This window comes from Dasypus novemcinctus, chromosome 14, assembly GCF_030445035.2.
Source record: "Dasypus novemcinctus isolate mDasNov1 chromosome 14, mDasNov1.1.hap2, whole genome shotgun sequence".
In the NCBI taxonomy this organism is placed as follows: Eukaryota; Metazoa; Chordata; class Mammalia; order Cingulata; family Dasypodidae; genus Dasypus; species Dasypus novemcinctus.
Window position 1 is genome coordinate 108642190 of NC_080686.1, and position 24442 is coordinate 108666631.

At 68.4% G+C, this 24442-nt stretch overlaps 1 protein-coding gene across 18 annotated transcripts in view; it reads right to left on the bottom strand.

The window, feature by feature from the left end:
* Positions 1-4082: 4082 nt before the first annotated feature.
* The window catches only part of PLEC (plectin), a 51703-nt gene continuing 31343 nt past the window's right edge, over positions 4083-24442 (bottom strand). For all 18 annotated transcript variants that reach the window (XM_058276151.2, XM_058276150.2, XM_058276159.1 and 15 more), the window contains 25 exons: positions 24268-24374; positions 24070-24189; positions 23886-23981; positions 23663-23790; positions 23318-23411; positions 22572-22726; positions 21464-21782; positions 21310-21387; positions 21054-21215; positions 20800-20904; positions 20630-20725; positions 20237-20362; positions 19570-19722; positions 19312-19466; positions 18826-18952; positions 18537-18720; positions 18277-18434; positions 17779-17957; positions 16566-16704; positions 16096-16452; positions 15947-16030; positions 15762-15866; positions 15577-15675; positions 11378-14758; positions 4083-11248 (listed from right to left, as the gene is read on the bottom strand). In XM_058276151.2, coding sequence (XP_058132134.1) covers positions 5060-11248; positions 11378-14758; positions 15577-15675; positions 15762-15866; positions 15947-16030; positions 16096-16452; positions 16566-16704; positions 17779-17957; positions 18277-18434; positions 18537-18720; positions 18826-18952; positions 19312-19466; positions 19570-19722; positions 20237-20362; positions 20630-20725; positions 20800-20904; positions 21054-21215; positions 21310-21387; positions 21464-21782; positions 22572-22726; positions 23318-23411; positions 23663-23790; positions 23886-23981; positions 24070-24189; positions 24268-24374 — 12896 coding nt within the window. In that variant the 3' untranslated portion in view covers positions 4083-5059. The remainder of the gene's footprint in view (positions 11249-11377; positions 14759-15576; positions 15676-15761; positions 15867-15946; positions 16031-16095; positions 16453-16565; positions 16705-17778; positions 17958-18276; positions 18435-18536; positions 18721-18825; positions 18953-19311; positions 19467-19569; positions 19723-20236; positions 20363-20629; positions 20726-20799; positions 20905-21053; positions 21216-21309; positions 21388-21463; positions 21783-22571; positions 22727-23317; positions 23412-23662; positions 23791-23885; positions 23982-24069; positions 24190-24267; positions 24375-24442) is intronic.

Genomic DNA, 24442 nt, shown 5'->3' on the forward strand with positions numbered 1-24442 from the left:
CTCAGCTGCCTTTACACCCTTTTGACAAAGTCCTGTGAGGTGCGAAAGTGTTTAATTTTTAGGAAGTCTCATTTAGCTAAATTTTTTTGGTTGAACATGCTTTGGGTATAAGGTCCAAGAAACCACCACCTACCACAAGGTCTTGAAGATGTTTCCCTACATTTTCTTCTACTAGTTTTATGGTCCCGACATTTATATTTAGGTCTTTGATCCATTTTGAGTTGATTCTTGTATAGGGAGTGTAGCAGTTTGATATTACTGATGAATTCCAAAAAGAAATATTGGATTATGTTTGTAAACTAATCTCCTCTGGGCATATTAAGTAATCAAGTAAACCTCTTTTGTCAGTAGGGCATTGAGTCCCTGCCCTTTGGTGGGTGGGGACTTGCAGATACAAGGCATGGCCAAGGACAGAGTTGGGGGTTCCTAAGGTTGGAGTTTTGATGTTGGAGTTTGATGCTGAAGCCTTGAGCTGGAGCCCTGGGGAGAGAGAGAGCTGTTTGCCTGATTGTCTATAGGTGACCTGGAGAGAGGCAAAGCCTAGAGAGCCTCATAGTCTACAGGTGACCTTGTGGAGGAAACAGAGGCGCTGAGCCCAGAGGAACCCAGGAAGCCTGAGCCCTCGCAGACATCAGCACCCATCTTGCTCCAACACGTGGAAACAGACTTTGGTGAGGGAAGTAATTTATGCTTTATGGCCTGGTGTCTGTAAGCTCCTACCCCAATAATTATTTGTTCTTTCGTGTCCAGCTTGCTTCACTTAATAAAAACCTACCAATTTCTGGTATTTTGCATCAGCACCCCTCTGGCTCACTAATACAGGGAGTGACACAGGGGTCCTCTTTCATTCTTCTGGTTATAGATAGCCAGCTGTCCCAGCACCATTTGTTGAAGAGACTGTTTTGTCCTATTAACACTGACTTGGTAGGTTTGTCAAAAACCAGTTGATTGTATAGCTGAGGGTTTATGTCTGGGTTCTCAATTCTTGTTCACTGATCAATGTGTCTATCTTTATGCCAGTACCTTGCTGTTTTGACCACTGTACCTTTGTAATATGTTTCAAGGTCAGGCAGTGAAATTCCTTCCATATCACTCCTCTTTTTTAGAATGCTTTTGGCTATTTAGGTGCCCTTTTCCTTTTTCAATAAATTTGGTAAGTGCATTTTCTAGTTCTGTAAAGTAGGCTGTTGGAATTTTGGTTGGGGAATTGCATTGAATCTATATATCAGTTTGGTTAGGAAAGCATTTTTAAATTAAATTTTTTTTGGTATTTCCAATAGCAGTACCCCACTCCTGGTACCAAAATCTGTTTAAGTCTGCTAGGCTTCTGAAAGCAATGCACCAGGAATGGGTTGCTTTTTACGATGGGGCATTATTAGTTTGCAAGCTTACAGTTCCAAGGCTGAGACAAATGTCCAAATGAAGGCATCATCAGGCAATGCTCTCTCGCTGAAGACAGGCCGCCGGCGATCCTGGACTCCGTCACATGGCAGGGCGTCTGGCGGCATCTGCTGGTCTCGCCCTTCTCTCCTGGGTTTTAGCTTCTTGTTTCTGTGGCTATCTTCCTCTTTCTCTCTGAGTTACATTCTCTTATAAAGGACTTCACTTAGAGGATTAAGACCCTCTCCTGGCCACCCCTTATTGAAGTAACATAATCAGAAAGTCCTGCTCACAAGAGGCTTATACCCACAGGAACGGATTAGCTTTAAGAACGTGGTTTCCCGGGATCCACGTTGCTTTGGACCTCCACATCCTCCAAGTGTGTCATCACCTGCACAGGTCTGTGCATTACGTTCCCGAGGACCATGGAACCCACTTTATAGAAAAGGGGGTGCAATAGTGGGAGCAGGGCCAGGAGTTCCTCCCCCACACTCTGGAAGCGGCCGGCCTGTGTTGAAACAGCCTACAGGAAGTGCAGCTGACACTGTCTTGAAGATGGCACGCGGCAGGGCCGTGGCACTGTCCTTTAGGCTGTGGTCGCTTTGCCTTAAGCCAATGGTTGTTACACGTGCTGTATCCGCAGGCATCACACCTGCCCTGGGATCCGGGGCAGGAAGCAGGGCTCACCGCCACTCCTCTTGTCCAACTTGGGGACTCTTTAGCTCCTTTTAAGTGTGAGCGTTCAGAGGTCCTGGTCCCCAGAAAGGAAACACTTCCGGCTGAGGACACAGTCTACTTAAAGCTGCGGCTGCCACCCGGTCCCTGTGGGCTCCTTGCTTTAGTAGAACAGCAAGCCAAGAGCCCGGCAGGGCTGGCTCTGATGGTCAGGAGGCAGAGCAGCTGCTGCTGAAGGGGGCAGGGACAAGCGTTGGCCCAGACAGTCCCCTGGGGCACTGCAGCCGGGGACTCGGACCCTCTGGGATAAGGATGTCACCCTCCCCCTCCTTCCTCCCCTCCCAGCAAAAAAGGAAGGAGAGAGCCAATCATGGCCTTAGGGCCAGTGGCAGCAGAGGGGGCTGCGGTTTGTCCCACCCCTCCTCTTCTTGTAAGTTTACCCAGAAATTGCAACCAATCAGACCCTGAAGAAGCTGTCAAGATGGGACAAACCGGGAAACGGACTTGGCCCAGTGGTTAGGGCGTCTGTCTACCACATGGGAGGTCCGCGGTTCAAACCCCGAGCCTCCTCGATCCATGAGGAGCTGGCCCATGCGCAGTGCTGATGCGCACAAGGCGTGCTGCGCCACACAGGGGTGTCCCCGCAAGGAGTGCACCCGTAAGGAGAGCTGCCCAGAGCGAAAGAAAAGTGCAGCCTGCCCAGGAATGGCGCCGCCCACACTTCCCGTGCCACTGACGACAACAGAAGCGGACAAAGAAACAAGACGCAGCAAAAAGACACAGAAAACAGACAACTGGGGGAGGCGGAGAATTAAATAAAAATAAAATAAATCTTTAAAAAAAAAGAAAAAAGATGGGACAAACCTAACAGGCGGCACAAGGGAATCCGACGGGGCAAGGGACGGACGCCAGGACCTGCTGCTGGTGCTCCGCCTGTCGCCTGCCCACCACGGGGTGGCTGCTGGCTCGAGCGGCTTGCCCATACTGGCAGGAGCCACCTTACCCAGGGAGGTGACACTTCTCCCTCCCTGCCACTGGGGGACACAGCCCACGTCTGGTATGGGCGACAGCCTACCTTGTCGGAAAAAGCATGAGCCCACAAAGTGCCACGCGCCCACCTGAGGGGCTGGGCCAGGTGAAGGGTCATCGCCTGGACTGACAGTGGGGAGGGTCTCATCCTCCGGCCTGGCTGCCCCCTCGCCATGACGCCCCCAGCCCGCTGGTCTCTGACACGCAGACGTCCGGCTTCCCCGTCAGCGTCGTGGCTGAGGCACTGCTCCGTCCTGGGCCGGGATGCAGCCGCCCAGCTCAAAGCCCCACGCCGAGGGCGGCAGCAGCCCCCTGCCCGCCCGAGGCAGTTTGGTATTATTGACAAATTCCAGGAAGATTTATAGAGATTCTGTTTGTAAACTGGTTTATTCCTCCAGATGCGATCCTTCCATTGTATTAGATACGCCTGAGATTCTTGGATGAAATTAACCTGAGGGCTTGGCTGTGACCACGTCCTAGAGTGTATCTGGGTTTGAGGACCCCCTTAGTGGGCTACAGAAGCAGGTACTCAGGGAGACACACAGGTAGGTAGAGGCAGAGACGCTCCGCAGACACGGCAGAGGCCGGGAGGAGCGCTGAGCCACTCCCCTGAGAGCTTACGGCTGACCTTGTGAAGGGACAGGGCCGCTGAGCCGGGAAGAAACGAGCCCCAGAGAGAGAGCTGAGCCCTGCGCCAGCCACCGCTGAGGTGGGAAGAAGTGGCCCCACGGAGCCAGAAGAGGAAGAGGAAGCTGAGCCCTCGCAGACGCCACCCGCCATCTCGCTCCAGCACGCGGCCACAGGGTTTGGTGAGCAGGGACCTCCTGTGGTGCCTGGAGCTGCGCTCTTCAGGGCCCTCTGACTGTGGCTGCCACCCCAGTAAACACCCCGATGAAAGCTGGCAGAACTCTGCACTCGGCATCAGCGCCTTTGGCTGCCTGGCACACCACCCCAGCACCCGCCTGACCCCAGGGCGAAAAACCAGAGGGACTCTCGGCAAGATTGGAATTGCTTTATTGGGGCGGGAGCCGCAGGCCCCGCCATGGTCAGGTTAGTGTTCTGCCCTCACCTACGCGACCGGCAGCTTGGCCCCTGCCCCTGCCGCCTGCCCGGGTTAGTGGAACATGCAAAGCTCAGTCAGCGGGTGGAGACAGGTGCAGGCTGGGAGGAGAGGGCAGGGCCGCGGGCTGGGGGCTGGGGGCCAGTGTCCATGGACAGCCCACCACAGCCCCCGGCCGCTCGAAGGTGCCCAGGCCCCTCTGGGGGCTGGTGCTCCCTGGAGACGGGCAAGCAGCACCTAGGGTGGGGCCCTCCAGGCTCGAGGGGCGGCCGGGCCACCGGGAACGAGCCTTTGCTGGGAAACGTGTCTCCACCCCGGGTCTGGGGTACGAAGGAAGAACACAGAAGGCACTTACTAGGGGGCCGAGACCGGAAGGCTGAAGCCAGAGGCCCGGGGTCTGGGCGCGTGGGGGGGCAATGAAGCAGAGTGGAGGACGGAGCCCAGGGCTCGGACAGCGGCTGCACAGCCGGGCTGTTCCAGGCTGGGCCGTCCTCTACCCACCAGGAAGGGGTTTCTCTGGACAGACTGGATGGACGCCTGTCTCAGGACCCCCCAGCAAGGCCCACCCGGCTGAGACACTGAGGGCCGTGCTCGGGGGGCCGGGGCCTGCACCCAGACCTGATCACCGCTCCCCGGGGACAGGAGAGGTGGGCTGGGGCCTGGCGCAGGCCCCTCCAAGGCACCTGGCTGTGAGGGGCAGGCAAGGTGTGTGGGGAGACCCGCGGGGGCGAGGCGGTCGCCAGGGAGGCCGGCGCGGGCCGAGCAGGCCGCCTGCAGAGGGGCCTGCGAGCGCTCGTCCGGGCGCTCAGGCGAACCGAGGCACTGCTTTGGAGGGAGACCCCGAACCTCAGAGGAAGACCCCGGCGCCGGGGGAGGAGCCACGCATGCAGAGCGGGGTGGGGCGCGGCCAGGGGCTCAGGCCGCCGCAGACTCGGGGCCTCCCAGGGAGGCCGGGGCCCCCGAGGCGTAGCGGCGGCCATAGCCCGAGGAGGAGTAGGACGAGGACGAGAAGGTCATGGAGAAGCCGGAGCCGGTGGCGTCAAAGCTGCCGCGCCGCGAGCCGGCCCTCGAGCCGGTGCGCGAGCCGGTGCGCGAGCCCGCGGCGGACCCCGAGCCGCTGACGCTGTAGGGGCTGTAGTAGCCCTTGCTGGACTGCGCGGCGGCCTCCAGCAGCCGCAGCCCCGTGCCCTCCTCCACCATGCTGCGGTCCAGCGCGTCCTTGTAGGAGATCTTGAGCTTGGTCTTGGGGCAGGTGAGGTACTTGGAGTAGGCGCTGACATCGCGCAGCTTCTGGGCGGTGCGGGCGTCCACGGTGCCCCTCTGTAGGGCCTCGTCGAGGGGCACGCGGCCTGGCGCGTCGGGCTCCACCAGCCCGCCTGTCAGGTACTGCACCTCCAGGAAGCGCTGGCCCGCCTCGTAGTAGAGCCAGCCCTTCTTCAGCGCCTGGGCGGCCGACATCTTGGTCTTGGTGCGCGGGTCCTCGAAGCCGCAGAAGGCCTTCTGCGCCAGGTTGATGCGGTCCACCATGATCTTGTCCACCAGGCCCCTGTCGACCGCCTCGGCCACGGGGAAGCGCTCGCCGGTGCTGGGGTCGATGATGCCCCCCGTGCAGGCCTGCGCCTCCAGCAGCCGCTGCCCCGTGATGTTGTCCACCAGGTTGCGGTGCATGGCCTCCGTGACGGACACCTTCTCCAGCGTCTCCGTGTCCAGGATGCCGGCCACCGGGCCCGTCTCCTCCGTGGGGTCGGACCAGGACGACAGCTGGGCCCGGGGGGCGGGGCTGGCGGAGTAGGAGGAGGAGGAACCCACCGACGAGGACCGGGAGCGGAAGCCGCCCGCGTTGCCCGAGAGCATGTCGGCGAACTCCGTGATGGAGAGCGTGCCGGCGCGGTACTGGTCCAGCGCTGACCGGTCGATGAGGCTCTTGGCAATGGCCTCGTCGATGTCGTACTGGCGGCCCGAGCGCCGGTCGATGATCATGGACTTGACCACGCCGTCCGAGGTGGAGGTGGTGATCTCCTCCCACTCGCACTCCTGCTCCGACAGCTCCAGGTAGGTCTGGTGGTCGATGAGGCCTTTGCGGTAGGCCTCGTACACCGACATCTCCTTGCCCGTCTCGGGGTCCACGATGACCACGCGGCGCTTGCGCACCGAGGACTTGGAGGATGTCTTGCGCTCGCGCTTCTTCTCCTTGAGCGGCAGCAGGCACAGCCCTGTCTGGGGGTCGGTGACGCAGCGCTCCATCAGCTGCAGGTAGGTGAGGTTCTCCTCCGTGTTGGGGTCGAAGAAGCCCTTGGTGTCGTCCGAGGGGTCTGAGAGGATCTCGTTCATGTCCTCGTCGAAGAGGCCGCGCTGGTAGGCCACCTCCACGGGCAGGCGGTGGCTCTCCTCGGGGTCGATGACGCCGCCCGTGGCGATCTGCGCCTCCAGCAGGCGGATGCCGTGCTCCTTCAGGATCAGACCCTTCTTCATGGCCTGGAAGAGGGAGATGAGCTTCCCCGAGTAGGGGTCCCGGTAGCCGGTGACCGCGCGCTCGGCCGCCAGCAGCTTGTCCTTGAACTCGGGGCCCACGATGCCCATCCGCACGGCCTCCTCCACCGTCAGCTTGAGCCCCTTGATGGGGTCGATGACGTAGCCGGTGGCCGCCTGCGCCTCCAGGAGCTCGAAGGCCGTGCCGGGCCGGATGATGCCGCGCTTCATCGCCTGGTACACCGAGAGCCGCTCCTTGGTGGCGTCGACGACGACGCCGGCAATGCAGCTCGTGCCCTCAAGGAACTTCTGCAGGTTCTTGGTGACCTCCTCGACGGACGCCAGGCCCTCCTGCAGCTGCAGCGCCGTGGCCTCGTCCAGCACCCGCGAGCGCACCAGCTCCTCCACGGTGATCTGCTTGCGCAGGCCACGGAAGGTCAGCCGGCGGGCGTCAGAGAGCGGCAGGAGGAAGGGACTCCGGGGGCCGTCGCGGCGGCAGCGCTTGAGCAGCTGCGCGTAGCTGAGGTGCTCGTCGGTGGAGGGGTCCACGTAGCCGCGGACCTCGCTGGGCTCCGAGAGCCGGTCGTGCGTGTCCTTGTTGAGGTGGCCGCGCTGGTAGGCGACCTCTAGCGGGAGGTGCACGCCCAGGCGTGGGTCGATGACGCCGCCCGTGGCTAGCTGGGCGTCCAGCAGCCGCAGGGCTTCCTCCGCGGGGATCAGGTCCTTCTTCATGGCCTGGAAGAGCGAGATGGTCTGCTCGGTGTAGGGGTCGCGGTAGCCGGTGACCGCGCGCTCGGCCCACAGCAGCCGGTCGTGCATCTCGGGGCCCACCAGGCCCTTGCGCACGGCCTCGTCCACCGTCAGCCGCTCGTTCTTCACGGGGTCCAGCACGAAGCCCGTGGCCGCCTGCGCCTCCAGCAGCAGGCGGGCGGCCTCGGCGCTAACCAGCCCCTTCTTGAGCGCCTGGTAGACGGTCAGGGTCTGCCGCGAGCCGGGCAGGTAGAGGCCGGCCACGCAGCCCGTGCCGTAGAGGTAGCACCAGGTGGGCTCCGCCTCCAGCGCCTCGCGCAGCGTCTGGGCGCCGGCCCGGATGAGGTTGTAGGTCTCCAGGGAGATGACGCGGGCCTCGTAGAGCTCCTCGGCCGTGAGGCGGCGGCGCACGTGGTCGTAGGAGGCCAGGTTCTGCTGGCGCACGATCTCAGTCTTCTCGATGATCTCGATGATGATGATGATCATGCGCTCCTTGGTGACGCGGCCGGCGCGGAAGTCCTCCAGCAGCCGGGCCCGCTGCTCCTCGGGGATCAGGTCTGACTGCATCACCTCCCACAGGGACATGGAGCCGCCACCGCTGCCGCCGGGGATGTCGATCTGCGTCTCCTCGAACGCCCTGCGGGTCTCCTCCTCCGTGTACACGTGCGTGGTCTCCACCACCTCGGGCTTCTCCGCCGCCTTCAGCGGCAGCAGGCGCAACCCCGTCTCAGGGTCGGTGACGCAGCGCTCCAGCAGCTGCAGGTAGGTGAGGTTCTCATGCGTGTTGGGGTCGAAGAAGCCCTTGGTGTCGTCCGAGGGGTCCGACAGGACGCGGCTCATGTCCTCGTCGAGGTAGCCGCGCTGGTAGGCCACCTCCACGGGCAGGCGGTGGCTGTGCACGGGGTCGATGACGCCGCCCGTGGCGATCTGCGCCTCCAGCAGGCGCACGCCGTGCTCCCTGAGGACCAGGCTCTTCCTCATGGCCTGGAAGAGGGAGATGGTGGAGCCCGAGTAGGGGTCCCGGTAGCCCGTCACGGCCTTCTCGGCCGCCAGCAGCTTCTCGTGCAGCTCGGGCCCCACCACGCCCGCCTTCACGGCCTCGTGGACGTAGAGGCGCTGGTTGCGCACGGGGTCCACCAGGAAGCCGGTGGCCGCCTGCGCCTCGAGCAGGAGCGTGGCTGTGCTGGGCCGGAGCAGCCCCCGCTTCATGGCCTCGTAGACGCCCACCTTCTCCCCCGAGGCCTCCAGGTAGACGCCGGCGACGCAGCCGCTGCCCTGGAGCAGCGTCCGCACGGAGCCCACCTCCGAGAGCTCCTTGACCGTCGTCTTGCCGTCCCTGAGCTGCTCGAACTGGGCCCCGCTGAGGACCCCGGCGTCCAGGAGCTCGCTGGCCGGGACCGGGGCGCGGAGGCCGCTGAAGGACAGCTGCTGCCGCCGCCGCGTCTCCACCTCCTCCACGATGGTGATGAGGATCTTGATGATCTTCTCCACGGTGACCTTGCCCGTGCGGAACTGCCGCAGCAGCTCCTGCCGCTGCTCCTCCGAGAAGTACTCGGAGCTGATGAGCTCCCACACGCTCACCGTCCTGCCCTGGAAGCTGCCGCCCGGCGCCTCGACCGTGGCCTTCTCGAAGGCCTCGCGCGCCTGCTGCGCGGAGTAGAGCTCCTCCCGCCGGGCCCGGGCGGCCTGCTCCGACAGCGGCAGCAGGCTCAGCCCTGTCAGCGGGTCGGCCCGGCAGCGCTGCTGCAGCTGGCGGTACGTGGCCGGCTCCTGCGTGCCAGGGTCGCGGTAGGTCTTGGCGTCGTCCGTGGGTGCGGACAGGGCCCTGCTGGTCTCCTCATCCAGGAAGCCGCGGGCGCAGGCCACATCCAGGGGCACGCGGTGGCTCTTGCTGGGGTCCACGACGCCGCCCGTGGAGAGCTGGGCGTCCAGCAGGCGCAGGCCCTGCTCCCGGGGAAGGAGGCCCTTCTTCAGCGCCTGGAAGAGGGAGACGCTCTGCCCCGAGTAGGGGTCCCGGTAGCCCGTCACGGCCCGCTCGGCCGACAGCAGCTTCTCGTGCAGCTCGGGCCCCACCAGGCTGGCCTTCACAGCCTCGTCCACGGTCAGCCGGGCGCTGGTGGCGGGGTCGATGACGTGCCCGGTGCCCGCCTGGGCCTCCAGCAGGGCCAGGGCCTCCTCCGGGGCCAGCAGGTCTCGCCGCAGCGCCTCGTAGACGCTGAGCTTCTGGCCCGCCTCCTCCAGCCACACGCCCGCGATGACGTCAGCCCCACGCAGGGCCCGCCGCACGGCAGCCACCTCGGCCACCTCCCGCACGGAGCGCTCGCCCCGCTGCAGCTGGCCGTAGAGCTCCTGGCCGATGACCCCGCTGTCCAGCAGCTCGGCGGCGGGCACCAGGGCGCGCAGGCCCTCGAAGCAGAGCTGGCCCTTCTGCTCGTGCTCCTCGACCACCGTGATGACGATCTTGATGATCTTCTCCACCGTGATCCGGCCTGTGCGGAACTGCCGCAGGAGGTCGCGCCGCTGCTCTGCCGAGAAGTACTCGGAGTTGATGATCTCCCAGATGGTCACCGTCTTGCCCTGGAACTTGCCGAACGGCGCGGACACAGTGGCCTTCTCGAACACGTCGCGGGCCTCCGAGTCGGTGTAGACCAGCTCGCCGCCCCGGGCGGCCTTGTCCGTGAGCGGCAGCAGGCGCAGCCCCGTCTCAGGGTCGGTGACGCAGCGCTCCAGCAGCTGCAGGTAGGTGAGGTTCTCGTGCGTGTTGGGGTCGAAGAAGCCCTTGGTGTCGTCTGAGGGGTCCGACAGGACGCGGCTCATGTCCTCGTCGAAGTAGCCACGCTGGTAGGCCACCTCCACGGGCAGGCGGTGGCTGTGCACGGGGTCGATGACGCCGCCCGTGGCGATCTGCGCCTCCAGCAGGCGCACGCCGTGCTCACGCACAATGAGGTCCTTTTTCATGGCCTGGAAGAGGGAGATCTGCTCCCCGGTGTAGGGGTCCTTGTAGCCGGTGACGGCGCGCTCAGCCGCCAGCAGCTTGTGGTGCAGCTCGGGGCCCACGACGCCCTCCTTCACGGCCTCGTTGACGGTCAGCCGCCGGTTGCGCGCGGGGTCCAGCAGGAAGCCCGAGGCCGCCTGCGCCTCGAGCAGGATAAGGGCGGTGCCGGGGCTCAGCAGCTGCCGCCGCAGGGCCTCGTAGACGCTCAGCTTCTCGTTGGATGGTTTCAGCAGCAGCCCGGCCACGCTGCCGCGGCCCTGTAGGTAGCGCCGCACGTCCTCCCGCTGCGCGAGCTCCGCCACTGTGGTGCGGCCCTGCTCCAGCCGCTGCAGCTCGTCTGCGCCCAGGATGCCCGCCTCCTGCAGCCGCTGGGCCGGCACCTTCCGCCGCAGGCCGTCGAACTCATGCTGGGGCTCCGCCTCTGCGGCCGGGCCGTCGGGCACCTCGTGGCCATTGGGCAGGGCCTTGGCGGCCTCCTCTGTGTGAGCCAGCACCGCGCGGTGCTCCTCCTCCAGCTGCTGCAGCCGCTCCCGCAGCCGCCGGTTCTCCTCGGCCAGCAGCTCCTCCTGCTGCTGCCGCTGCTGCTCCAGGCGCTGCAGCTCCTCCTGCTTGCGCTTCACGCCCTCCTCGGCCTCGCGCTGCCGCCGCCGCGCCTCCTCCATGCTGGCCACCAGCTGCTGCTTCTCCTGCTCCATCTGCCGCTGCTGCCGCTGCTTCTCCTCCTGCAGCTCCCGCGCCTTGGCCACCTCGTCCTGGAAGAGCTGCTCCAGCTTGGCCTTCTCCTGCTCGATGAAGCGCTCCCGCTCCAGCAAGCTGTCCTTCTCGGAGAGGAAGCTCTGCTGCAGCGCCTGCGTCTCCTGCAGCAGCTGCTCCTGCTGCACCGTCTGCATCTGGGAGGAGTGGAGGTGGGTGCGGGGGTGGAAGGTCAGTGGCCAGCAGGGCCCCAGGCACCCCGGCCCACCCTGGGCGCAGACCCCCCCCAGGCCCGCCCCCCGCCTGCGCGTGGAGCACGCTGGTACCTCCTGGGACTTGAGCTGCAGCAGCCTGGCCTCCTGCTTCAGCTTCTCCTTCTCACGCTCCAGCTCGGCAATGGCCTCCCGCAGGCGCCCGGCGTCCTGGTCGCTCTGCTGCCGCTGCACCTCCAGCGTCTGCACCAGCGTCACCTTCTCCTGCGTGGCCAGCTCGGTGAGGTGCAGCTTCTCGCCGATCTCCTCGGCCTGCTTCCGGAAGCGCTGGGCGTCCTCCTCGGCGCGGGCCTGGGCCCGGCTCATCTCGGCCACGCGCAGCTTGAGGCGCTCGGCCTCAGCGCTCATCTCCAGCTGCCGCTGCCGCTCCGTCTCCAGGGTCCGCTGGAAGCCCTGCGTCTCCTGCGCCAGCTGCTGCGCCATCTGCTCCTTGTCCTCCTGCAGCCGCCGGGCCTGCTCCTGCGCGAGCTCCTTCTGCTGCTGCAGCAGCTCCGCCTCCGCCTTGAGCCGCGTGGCCTCCTGCACCGCCTGCATCTTCTCCTTGAGCATCTTCTCAGCCAGGGACCTCTGCTGAGCGAGGTCCTCCTCGGCCAGCTGCCGCAGCCGCGCCGCCTCCTGAGCCGCCACGCTCAGCCGCGCCGCCTCCTCGGCCACCTGCTTCATCTTCTCGGCCTCCTCCTGCAGGAAGCGCTGCGTGTTGTCCTTGTCGCGCAGGATGAGCGCGCGGTTCTCGGCCTCGATGCGGGCCTTGAGCTTGCCCAACTCCTCCATCTGCACCCGCACGGAGAAGAGCTCCTCCTCCACCTGGCTGCGCTGGCGCGTGGCTTCCGTCACCTCCGCCTTCAGCCTCTGCAGCTCCTCATCCAGGATGCCCTTCTGGTGGTCCGTCTCCTCCAGCTGCAGCCGCAGCGTCGTCAGCTCCTGCTCCACTTGCGCCTTCTGCCGCAGCGTCTGCTCCGCAAACTTCTTGTGTTTCTCCATCTCTGCGTCGGCCGCCTGCTTCTGCCGCAGGGCCGCCTGCTCTGCCTGCGCCCGCCGCACCGCCTCCTGCTCGGCATCCTTGCGCAACTTCTCCGCGGCGGCCTGCGCCTGCCCCCGGGCCTGCGCCTGCTCCTCGGCCGCCTGCTTCAGCCGCTCGGCCTCCTCCACCTGCCGCCGGGACTGCGCTGCTTCACGCTCAGCTTGCTCCCGGGCCGCCTCGGCCTCGTCGGCCGCCCGCCGCGCTGCCTCAGCCTCGCCGCGCAGCCGGTCTAGCACACTCTGCTCTTGCTGTAGCGTCTGCTGCAGCTCCTGCTCCTTCTGCTGCACGGCGAAGGCGTGCGCCTTCTCCTCCGCCTGCAGCCGCTTCTGGGCAGCCTCCTGGGCCACCTGCAGCTGCCGCGCTGACTCCTGCTCGGCCCGCTCCCGCAGGCGCCGCGCCTCCTCCACCTTGGCCTTCAGCCGCTCCACCTCCTCCAGCGCGGCCTTGCGCTGCCGGGCCGCCTCCTCCTCGGCCGCCAGGCTCTTCTGCACGCGCTCCTCGGCCTCCCGGCGCCGCTGCTCCTCCTCGGCTGCCAGTTGCCGTTGCCGCTGCGCCTCCAGTTCCGCCTGCTCCTTGCTGCGCAGCGTGTCCTCGGCGTTGCTGCGGATGCGACCCAGCTCCAGCTCCAGCTCCGCCTTGCCCACGGTTGCCTTCTCGAAGCTGGCCTTGAGCGCGAGGATCTCCTCCTCCACCTGCCGCCGCTGCCGCAGGGTGTCCTCCACCAGCCCCTTCTGCCGATCCAGCTCGACCTCAGAGGCTTTGCGCAGCTGCGCCAGGCGCTCCTCGATGTCCGCTTTGTGCTGCGCTGCCTGCTCCTCCAGCCGCCGCCGCTGGAAGGCCTCGTCCTCTGCCAGCCGCCGGAGCCGCTCGTTCTCCGCCTCCTTCTCCTTGAGCGCGATCTCCGCCTCTGTCTTGAGGCGCGTGGCCTCGCCGATGGCGGCAAGCTTCTCGGCCAGCACCCGCTCCGCCTCTGCCCGCTGCAGCGCCGCGTCCTCCTCAGCCAGCTGCCGCTGCCGCTTGGCCTCCTCGGCCAGGGCGCGCAGCCGGGCGGCCTCCTCGGCCAGCTCGCGGAAGCGGCCGGCCTCGGCCTCCAGCCTCTGCTTGGACTTCTCGCTGGTGGAGCGGGACTCCTCCTCGGCCCGAGCCTTGCTGGCCAGCAGCACCTCCATCTCCGCCCGCACCTTGGCCAGCTCAGCCTCCAGCTCCTGGCGCTTCTGGGCGGCCGCGGCCGCTTCCCGCTGCAGCCGGGTGAGCTCCTCCTCCAGCAGCTGCCGCTGCTGTTCTCCCTGCTCCGTCTCGGCCCGCAGCCGGATGAGCTCCTGCTCGGCCACGAGGCGCTGCTGCGCGGTGCCTTCTGCCAGCTGCCGCTGCCTCTCTAGCTCCTGCTCGGCCAGCTCGCGCTGCCGCACAGCCTGCTCCTCAGCCTTGCCTCGCCGCCGCGCCTCGCGCTCTGCCGCTTCCTTCTGCTTCTCGGCCTCTGCCTGCGCCAGGCTCTTGTGCTGTGCCACCTCCTCAGCTTGCAGCCGCAGTCGCAGCGCCTCGTTGGCCTTGAGCTGCCAGCGCTCCAGCTCGCGCTCGGCCTCCTCGCGGGCGCGCTCTGCCTCCGCCTGCTGCTGCGCCCGCCGCTCTGCCTCCTCCCGCAGCTGCGTCACGGTCACGTGCTCCTCCTGCAGCGTGCGCTCTAGCTGCGCCGTCTTCTCCGCGAAGGAGGCGCGCTTGCTCTGCAGCTCCACCTCTGCGCTGCGCTGCGCCGTCTCCAAGGCTACCTGCACCTGGCGGGCACGCTCCGCCTCAGCCTGTCGCAGCCGCCGCTCCGCCTCCTCGGCCTGCAGCCGCAGCTCTTCCAGCGCCTTCAGGGCCCGCTGCTTCTCGCGGGCCGCCTCAGCCTCCGCCTGCACGCGCAGGGCCAGGTCCGCCTCGGCCTGCCGCTTGCGCTGGCTCTCGTCCTGCACCTGCCGCCGAAGCCGCTCAGCCTCCTCCTGGGCCTGTCGCTTCTGGGCCTCGGCCTCCTCCGCGCGTGCGCGCAGTGCGTGCAGCTCACCCTCAGCCCCGCTGCGCTGGCGTTCAGTTGCCTCTAGCTGCAGGCGCACCACGCGGATCTCCTCCTCAATACGCAGCCGGCTGCGCTCGGCCGCTTCCGCCTGCTGCGCCTTGGCCTGGATCTCGGCTTCTGAGCTCTGCCGCAAGTGCTGCAGCTCATCCTGGATGCTGCGCTTCTGCTGCTGCGCGTCCACCGCTGCCTCCTCCCGCCGCACCACTTCCTCCTGCATGCGCCGCTGCAGCTCCTGGGCCTCGCGCTCTGCCTGCGCCTTGGCCTGGGCGTGGGCCTCGGCCAGTTGCCGCTGCTTCTCCAGTGCGGCCTCCACCTCGGCCAGCCGCTCCCGCTCCTCTGCCCGCTGCTGCTCAGCCAGCCTCTGCGGCCGCAGGCAGAGAGAGAGAGAACCAGAAGGAGCTGTGAGCGGGCGGCGGGCACGGGCACTCGCCGGACCCAGCACCGCCGGTCTCAGAGCAGCGCCGTGCAGGGAGGGGTCGGGTACAGACAGGGCCCAGCCCAGCCGCGGGGACAGCGTGCACCCGCCAGGGCGCTCGGGCGGCGAGCGCAGCCTGGCCCCCCACCATGCTCACCAGCCTGGGGAAGGAGGCCCAGGCGTCCTCCCCTCTTCCCGCAGACGGGCGACGGAGACAGACAGACGGACAAAGAGAGAGAGAGAGAGCAAAGCAGCAGGTTTGCAGGGCCCGCGAGCCGTGTCCACGTCACGGCCCTCCCGGAGCACCGGCAGACGCTGTGAGCCTGGACCCGCCAAGGGGCCCCTGCCCCAGCCTGGGGCTCTTCCCAGCAGCCACCAGGGTGGGGCGGGAAGGGTGGGTGAGGCAGCCAGTGGGGACAGCAGCGCAGACCCGAGCCAGCCCACAAGGCCACGTGGAGCAGAGGGAGGCAGGCCGGGGAAGGGCAGCAGTGGTCCCTGCCGTACACGGTGTCCTGAGAACACCTCACACGCACCACAACCCAAGACTCCCGCTCTTCCCAGAGCAAGTTTCCAGAGGCGGGGTGTGCAGGCAGCCGGGCGGACCACCCAGTGGGGCATGCCACTGGCGGGGGAGGCGGCCAGCCAAGCGCCACCGTGGGGGGGCCCTGGGGGTCACGGGGAAGGGGCCGTGGGCCAGGCCAGGACCAGCTGCAGGAGGACGGGAGCCTCGGGGCCGCCCCATCGCTCCACGCACGCAGCCGTACCTCCTCCTCCTCCATGCGCCGCAGCGTCTCGCTGATGAACTTGATGTACTGGCTGGTGAGTGTGGTCAGCTCGCTGTAGCGCGTGCGCAGGTCCACGTACTGGGGGGTCGAGGGGGAGGGTCAGCCTGTGCGGAGCCACGTCCCCCCGGTGCCCGCCGGCCCACCTGCCTGCCCGCCGGCCTCACCTCCTGGATGACGCTCTCTGCCCCAGACTGGACTTTGGCCTTCTTGGCCGGGGAAGCCACCGGCTCGAGCTGGGCCTTGTAGGTGACCAGCTGCAGCTCGTAGTCCTGCGGGGACACGTCCGCGTTGGTCGCAGCCGCCCTCCCAGAGCCCCCGCCCGCCAGGGGCCGCCCCGCCCAGGCCTCACCTTGATGGCGTTGATGTACTGCTTGGCGAACCTCTGGCACTCCTCCACCTTCTCGCCGTGGCGCTCGATCTCCTCCAGCAGCGCCTGGGAGCGGGGGCTCGTCAGTGCCGCCCACAGGCCCGCCCCGCCCGGCCCCGCCCCAGGCCCACCTTCTCCTGTCGCAGCTGCTCCCGCACGGCCCGGCTGTCAGCCGGCGGCATGGCCTGGATCTGCTCCTGCCGCTGCCTGGCGTCCTGCAGCCAGGCGCCCAGCGGGTCTGCACTCTCGCGGTAGTAGCGCAGCTGGCGGCCCAGCTGCTCCAGCTCACGCTGCCTGGCGTCCGTCTGGGCCAGCACGGCCTGCCAGCGCTCCAGCAGCTGGCTCACGCGCTCGCGCCAGCGCTCCACCTCGATGTCGCGCTCGCCGTGCCGCTGCTGCAGCCGCTCCCCCACCTCCTGGGCCGCCCGCAGCTCGTCCTGCAGGGCGTCGAACACGGGCTGCTGCGCCTCGGCCTGGGCCCGCAGCTTCTGTGGGGGGCAGCAGAGGTCATGTCAGCCCACGAGGCCCACCCCCAGCATCCCCCCCGTCTCCCAGACACTCCAGCAGGCACGGGGCCGGTGCCCGGGAGTGGCCCAGGTACCTTCAGTGCAGCCTTGGTGGCCTCGAGCTCGGGGAGGGTAGCGGGCACGGCCTGCGCCGCCTTGAGCTGCTCCTCGTGGGCCCGGAGCACCTCCTCGGCGCCCTGCGTGCCGCGGATCACCAGGCTGATGGTCTTGAGCCTGGGGGCAGAGGGGGCTGGGGCTGGAGCCGGCCGGCGAGCAGCATGCCCAGCCCCTGCCCGTGCTGGTGGTCGGCGCCTGAGGCCCCGAGGGGTCGGGGAGGGGCCTCCTGGACTCGGGGCTCCCGGCCTGTGCCCTGAGGGAACGGCGGCTCCAGCCCGGGGGCAGGTCCGCGCAGCCCGTGGCGCCCAGGAGGCCAGCACAGCCCAGGGGTTTGGCTCTCTGCCTTCCAGTCCCAATGGTCAAGGGGTGTGGGTGCGAGTGCTGGGCAGAGCCCAGGAGGTGCGTTCAGGCCGCTGTGGCAGTACAGGAGAGCCTGGGACATCTGACATATGCTCCAAGAGCCGGCAGCAGCAAGTACCTCAGAGCGCCAGGAAACGGGGTGGGAGGGCAGCGGCCCCAGACCTCTGTACCCCGCACGCTAGCGACCCCTTCTGCGTGTCTGAATTAAACACACAGACACAGCCCTGGGGCTGTGGGTGGGTGGGGAGGTGGGCCATGGGCAGGCTGTGTGCAGGCTGTGGGTGGGCCGTGGTTGGACTCGAGCAGTGATTCTACTTCCTCAGGTGCCCGGGGCGGGGGAGGGGGGGAGACTGTGGGGACCTCAGCTCAGGGCCCTGCCCACTGCACTCCCCAAACAGCCGCTCTCACGGCTCTCCAGGGACCTCCCCGTCACCGACTCCCTCCCTCCTCTGAACCCCAGACCCTGGGCCCCTGAGCTCTGTCTGGGGGGACGCCTCTGCTCTCTGGCTGTGCTTCTTCACCTGAGACTTTAGATGGCCCTAGGACCGCAGCCCCCGCTGGCTCCTGCCTCAGGCTAGATGGCCACTCCTGGCCAGGCGTGCACCTGCCGGGCATCTCCACGGAGCCCAAGTCCCAAGCCCTCTCAAGCATGTCCAGCGCCACATGACCTTGTTGGCGCCTCCCTGAGACACACGGCCCAGCCTCTGCACGCCCGCAGCCCTGGCTCCTCCAGCCCACTCGGCGCCCGCGCCCCGCTGCACCCCGCTGCACCCCACTGCACCCCGCACTGCTCTGCCAGCGGCCAGCAGGGCGCCCGGGCCAGGCACTCACTTCTCCAGGTAGATGGCGGACAGGCTGCGGACCTGCTCCAGCTTGCCCAGCGTCAGCTCCAGCTCCGAGCGCAGGGTGGGGACGGCGGGTGAGGGCTCAGGCAGGGCGAGCACCTCCTCGGCCTCGACCGAGAGCCGGGCAACCCCCTTGCCCAGTCCTTCCACCTCAGCCTGCGCTTTCTGTGGAGAGAAAGGGGCTCACTGACCACCAGGGCCAGGCTGCGGCGCTCGGAGGCCGGGGTAGGGAGACAGGGGGACGGGAAGAGAGAAAAGGGATTGGGGGGGACAGGAGATGCCACGGGGGAAGGAGGTGTGCACGAGGGACGGGGGCACGGAATGAGAGGGATCAGAGAGAGATGACAAGGGGAAAGAGATAGAATGAAAACAAGGAACTAAGGGGAGATGGGAGAGGTGGGAGGGGTGGGGGGAGGCGGGGGGGGGGGAAGTGGGGGGAGTGGGAGGGAGCAGGGATCCGGGCTAGGGCAGGGCGGCCGCCTGCCTGCTGCTCGGCGATGCGCTGGGCGCACTCCCGCGCCGGCTCCTTGTCCAGCGGCAGCCGGAGGCGGTGCACGGTGCGCGTCTCACAAGCCTCCAGCCGCAGCCGGATGTCCTTCAGCTCCGAGATGCAGCGCTGGCAGCGGGACTCCTCCTGCTCGCCTGGGGGATGGTCCCGGTCACCAGCCGCGCCCCTGCCCACGCGCCCACACGCCTGCCCGCGCGCCCCCGTGCCCGCCCGCGCCCCGGCCTGCCGCCGCCCACCCTGCTCCAGGCTCTGCAGCAGCTGCTGGAAGTGGCGGCTGCAGGCACTGTACTCGCGCTCGGCCTGCAGCCGGTCCTCGGGCCCGAAGCCGTGGGCGTCCTGGCTGTCCCGCAGGAAGGCCTGGTAGTGCTGCTCCAGGCTGCGCAGGGCGTGGCGCTGCTCCTCGGGCTTCAGCGTGCGGAACTGGGGGCGGCGGGAGGGGGCGCTGAGGCGGGGCGGGGCTGCGGTGCACCCACCAGCCCAGGTATCCCCCGCCTCTCCGCCCACGCCACCCCGGGGCGGCCCTACCGTGACCAGGGACCAGGAGCGGATGAGCTGCACGTCGCGGCTGAGGCCTTGCCAGGCCAGGAGGCTCTTCAGGTCCACGTGCAGCTCGTGCCAGCGCGCCACCAGGGCCTGGTGCTGGGCCTCCAGCCTGCGGCCAGGGGCACGGTCAAGGGCACAACCGGGTGGGGGGAGCCGGAGGGTGCACAGTCAGGGACACAACCAGAGGGGTGGGCCGGAAGGGGCACACGGCCAAGAGGCATAGGATCAGGAAGGGGGGGGTGGGCACAGCAAGGAGGGAGCACGGCTGGGGGCACGGCTGGGGAGGCATGGCCAGGGGGCACAATTGATGCAGGGTACGGCTGGGGGCACGGCTGGGGAGGCATGGCCGGGGGGCACAGTTGATGCGGGGTACGGCTGGGGGCACGGCTGGGGAGGCATGGCCTGGGGGGCACTGTCCAGAGGCACGTGGGGGCACGCCCAGCCCCTCCCGCCGGCCCGGGCACCCACCTGGCGAGGGCCTCCTGGGCCTCCTGGTTGGGGGGGGGCACGAGGAAGCAGACGGACGGCACGGTGGCCTCGTGGCCGGCGCTACTGAGCACCTTCCAGTGAGCAGGCTGCGCAGCGCCCACCAGCTGGAGCTCGTCACCCTTGTGCACGGTGACCTGGGAAGAAACGGCTGGTGACAGCCCGCCCCCCGCCCCCCGCCCCTGCACCCGCGACTCCCCCGCCCCTGCCCGTGGCCCCTGCCCGTGGCCCCTGCCTCACCTCCATCTGCTTGTAGTCGCACACGGCCAGCAGCGGCACGGGGCCCCGCACAGGGTGGGCTGGGTTGCGCGGCTTCAGCTGCACGATGGCCTTGGCCCGCTTGGCCAGGCCCAGGAGGTGGCCCTTGTACTCGTTCAGCTGCTCCCTCTCATCCTGCGGGACAAAGGCCCTGCCAGGCGCGGCCCAGGGGCCTCGGGGGTCCCCACGCCCCTCGGGGCCCAACCCGCTCCCCAGGGCCGGGCGGCCACGCCTGCAGGTCAGTGCTGCTGCACTCAAGGTGGACAGGGATGGGGCTGGGAGGGGAGAGGCGTGGTGCAGGGCAGGGGGCGGGCAGGAGTGGGCCTGTGGGTTCTGAGAACTTGCTGGAACACCTGGCACTGGGAAGGCCTCCCATCCCCAGCGTCCAGCCCTCCAAAGGGCCCAAACCCCTTCCCAAGACCACCTTTCCGCCTCCCCTCTCCCAACCCCTCTGTCGCTGGCTCCTCCCCCATCACCTTCCGGCCCGGCTGGTCCTGGGGCTAGTCCTGGGGCCGTGTGGGCAGCGCCTGGTGCCTGCACATCCCCCTCCCCTCCTCCGCCCTGCCCCCTTGCCCTAAGCCCCGCCCCCCCAGAGGGTGGCCCCCACACACTGGAGGCCGCAGGGCCCCACCCCGCGCAGTCGGCTCACCTGGGCGTCCTGCAGCAAGTCCTCGAGGCGGGTGACAGTGGTGGAACGATCGCAGGTGTACTTCCTGCGCAACGTCTCCTGCAGCTTCTGCAGCTGCTCCTCGGCTTCCCGCACGTCTGCGAAAAACTGGGGTGGCAGGAAGGGGTCATGTGGGACTGGGGGGCCCAGAGCACCTGCCCCTGGCTGGCACCACGTGGGGTCCCTGGGGGCCAGCACTGAGGTGCGGGGCAGCTAGCACCCCTCACGAGAACCAGGGAGAATTACGGGACCAGCGCGAGCCCGTGGGGCGGACGCCAGGGACTGCCGAGCCACGTCTGTGTGGGCACCCGGCAGGCAGCCAGGGCAGCCAGAGGCTGAGGCCGCCGCACGGCAGGGAGGGCGCCTGGCTCTCACCTGGAAGTAGGCGGTGTTCTCCTTCAGGTGCGCCTCGATGCAGCAGCACAGCTGCAACATCCAGCTCCACTGGGTCTGCAGCGCCGCCTGGAAGGACTGCAGGGCGGCGGCTCGTCAGCCCTGTGCGCGCCCGCCCGGCCCCCCGCCCCACCGGGCCCCCGCGGTCCCACCTCCACCGTGGGCCGCGCAGGGTGGTCGTCCCGCAGCAGGCGGTCCCCGGTGCTCTGGATCTCCTTGATCTTCTTCTCCTTCAGCTCCAGCTCTCGCATCAAGGCCTGGCGCAGAGGCAAAGGCGCTCAGGGTGGCGTCCGGACCGCATCGGCGCCCACCCGGCTCTCGGCAAAACCGGGTGCTCCCAGTCGGCAGGGGACGGGCGCCGAGCGCGGCGGGGCGGGCCGGTCGGGGGTTCGGCAGGCCAGCTCACCGAGTAGCTCTCCTTCTTGGCGGCCATGTTGGTGTTGCGCTCGCTCCAGTCGAAGCCCACCTCCTCCTCCTCCTTCTCGTTCAGCCACATCAGCTCCTTGGTGGCAGCCGCCACGAAGCCGTGCAGGCTCTCCAGGGCCCGGAGGCGCGCCTTGGAGTTGTTCTATGGCGGGCGAGTGGGCGCGCAGGTGGGTGGGCGCGAGGGCAGGCGCAGCCCGGGGCCCCACCCGCCCTGCCGGGCCCGCCCGCCCGCTCACCAGCAGCTTGGAGTACTGCAGGTCCAGCCTTCCCAGGCAGTCGCGGTAGGCGCCCCGCGTGGCCGGCGACAGCTGGGCCTGAGGACACGGGGAGGGGTGAGGCCCTGTGCCAGCCGCGGCCCCGCCCGCCCCGCCCCGCCCGGCGCCCGCCCACCTCGTCGGAGCGCGCCCGCTCGATCTTGGCCCGGAACTCCTCGATGGACTGGTGCAGGCCACGGTGGCTGCCCAGCTGCGCCTCCACGCTGGGCTGGTCCACGCCCCACTCGGCGCCGTCCACCCGCCGCTGGTTCTCCTCCACCCAGGCCAGCAGGTCCTGCAGGTAGCGCAGGGTGGAGTCCTCGAGCTCGGGACGCCTCTGCGCGCTCTGCAGCGTCACCTGGGTCACCTGGCTCACGGGGGCGCCCACGCCCGCCTTCAGCCGGAGGTTGTACTCGGTGCGGATGGCTACCAGGCGCTCGTGCAGGCGGTACACCCTGGGGCAGGGGCAGCGGGGTTAGCAGGCGCAGCCAGAGGGGGCCGGTGGGGCAGGGGGGTCGTTAGGGGCGGGTCAGAGGGGCCAGTAGGGGGGGGCCGGCGGGGGCGAGGGGGAGCTGGCAGGGCGGGATGGGGTGGCAGGGGCAGGGGGCCGGCAGGGGAGGGCCAGTAGGGGGGGGCTGGCGGGGGCAAGGGGGAGCTGGCAGGGCGGGATGGGGTGGCAGGGGCAGGGGGCCGGCGGGGGCGAGGGGGAGCTGGCAGGGCGGGATGGGGTGGCAGGGGCAGGGGGGTCGTCGAGGGCAGGTCAGAGGGGGCCGGCAGGGGCGAGGGGGAGCTGGCGGGGCGGGATGGGGTGGCAGGGGCAGGGGGCCGGCGGGGGCGAGGGGGAGCTGGCAGGGCGGGATGGGGTGGCAGGGGCAGGGGGGTCGTCGAGGGCAGGTCAGAGGGGGCCGGCAGGGGCGAGGGGGAGCTGGCGGGGCGGGATGGGGTGGCGGGGGCAGGGGGCCGGCGGGGGGGGGCCGGCGGGGGCGAGGGGGAGCTGGCAGGGCGGGATGGGGTGGCAGGGGCAGGGGGCCGGCGGGGGGGTGCCGGCGGGGGCGAGGGGGAGCTGGCAGGGCGGGATGGGGTGGCAAGGGCAGGGGGCCGGCGGGGGTGGGCTGGCGGGGGGGGGCCGGCGGGGGCGAGGGGGAGCTGGCAGGGCGGGATGGGGTGGCAGGGGCAGGGGTCCGGCGGGGGGGGGGGGCACGACCAGCAGGGGGGCACGACGAGCAGGGGCGCGCAGCGGCCACCTGCGGTACATCTGCTCGCCCTGCGGGTGGCGCCCGTCCTTGAGGGCCTGCACGTCGTTGAACAGCACGCGGATGAGCGCGTCGGCCTTGTCCAGGTCCCGCTCCACCTCGCCAGCCCGCTGCGGCGCCTTGCCCGCCGCCAGCAGCCGGATGTCCTGTGAGGCGAGCGCGACTCAGAGCCCGGCCAGGACCCAGCGCAGCACGTGGCTGGATGGCGCCGTAGTCCGCGGACCCCCAGCACCCCCCTCATCCAGCCCACGCCTTCTGGACATGCTTCCGGCCAGATCGGCACCCAGGCCCTCGGTGGGGACCCCAAGGGACCCAGATCAGGTCCAAGAGCCTCAGAGGCTGTCCAACCTCTCGACAAGCTCCTGTCCCCACAGCCTGCCCAGGGGCCTGAGACCCCAGGCCCCCGCCCGCGCACACGGAGCCCCTCGGGGTGAGGCTGGCACTCAGCACACAGCTGGGCACCCGGCAGGCGGGCGGGGTTGGAGCACTCCACGAGGGAGGTGCCCGGGCCGGGGCCCCGCCCACCCGGAGCCAGAGCTGCCCCCCTCCAGTCCCCCCTGCTCCCCAGGCTCACAGCTGCAGGGCGGGGCAGGGCAGCTCTCTTGCAGCCTCCCTCCCTCTTCCTTCCCTCCTCTCCACCTCCCTCCCTCTCTTCTTCCCTCCCCTCCCTGGGCTCATCTCACCCGCCCTCACCCGCCCCACCGCTGCTCCCCCCTCACCACCCGCTCCCCCCTCACCGACTGCAGCAGGGCGTCGGCCTGGTTCAGCTGCTCCTCGCACAGCCCGGCCTCCATCTGCAGTTTGCTCACCACGCGCTGCAGACGCTCCAGCCTGCAGCCGAGAGCAACCAGGAGACGGCGCTGCAAGGGGGTCCAGCCAGACTCCCGGCCCACGGAGCACTGGCCCGCTCCCTGCCGCCCGCCCGCCCGCCCGCGGCCCACTGGACGGCAGCGGCTTTCCCAGCCCAGGGGGGATTTCCTCCTCCAAGGGTGACTCATGCCTGGCTGGCTCCTGGCAGCCGCAGGGCCCCTCCCGCCGCAGGGCCCCTCCCACCCAGGCAGCCCCTGCACCCGCCCGCTCACCTCTCAAACTCGCTCCGGAGCTGCTTCTCACGCTCCAGGATGCCCACGTGCAGCCGGCCCCACTCCTTCTCCACGTCCAGCGGGTGGTAGCCGGGGGGCACCTTGAGCTGGCCAGCTTGCACGGCGCCCTGTGGGCAGGCGCTGAGCTCAGCCCTGGCTCCCAGAGGCACTGCGGCAGGCCGGCCCCGCCCCAGACAGACCCAGGCCCCGGCAGCCGCCTCACCTCCAGGGACTGGTAGATGCCCTTACACCTGTTCTTGTCGGCCTCCTTGGCCGGGAGCTCCGTCTCCTTAAACTTCAAGAACTGGCACCACAGGATCTGGGGAGACGAGGTGTCAGCGGCCACACCCAGGCCCCCTGGGGTGGGCGCGGGGGGCGGGGGGGTGCTGCCGAGGGGGGCGGCCCACCTCGATCTCCTCGAAGCTGGACGGGAACTTGCGCTCCTCGAAGGCAGCCGTGTGGTGCCGGATCCACTGCAGCAGCAGCAGCAGCAGCTCGCGGTACTCCTGCCAGCGCAGCTGCAGCTCCTACGGGCAGCCGGCAGGGTCAGGGGCTGGGGTCAGGGCCCAGGGCGCCCTGCCCCCCCGCACGCCTCCCCCACGCACGTTGGCCTGCACCCCATCCTGCACATCAGGCACGCGGGGCATGGCGTCGTACAGCGACGAGACGTAGGTGATGATGGACTTCTCGTCGGGCTGGGGGACGTCCACGTCTGTGGGGGAGGGGGTTGGAGGGCGTCAGAGGGGCCCTGGGGCGCGGAGGGGGAGGGCAGGGGGCGGC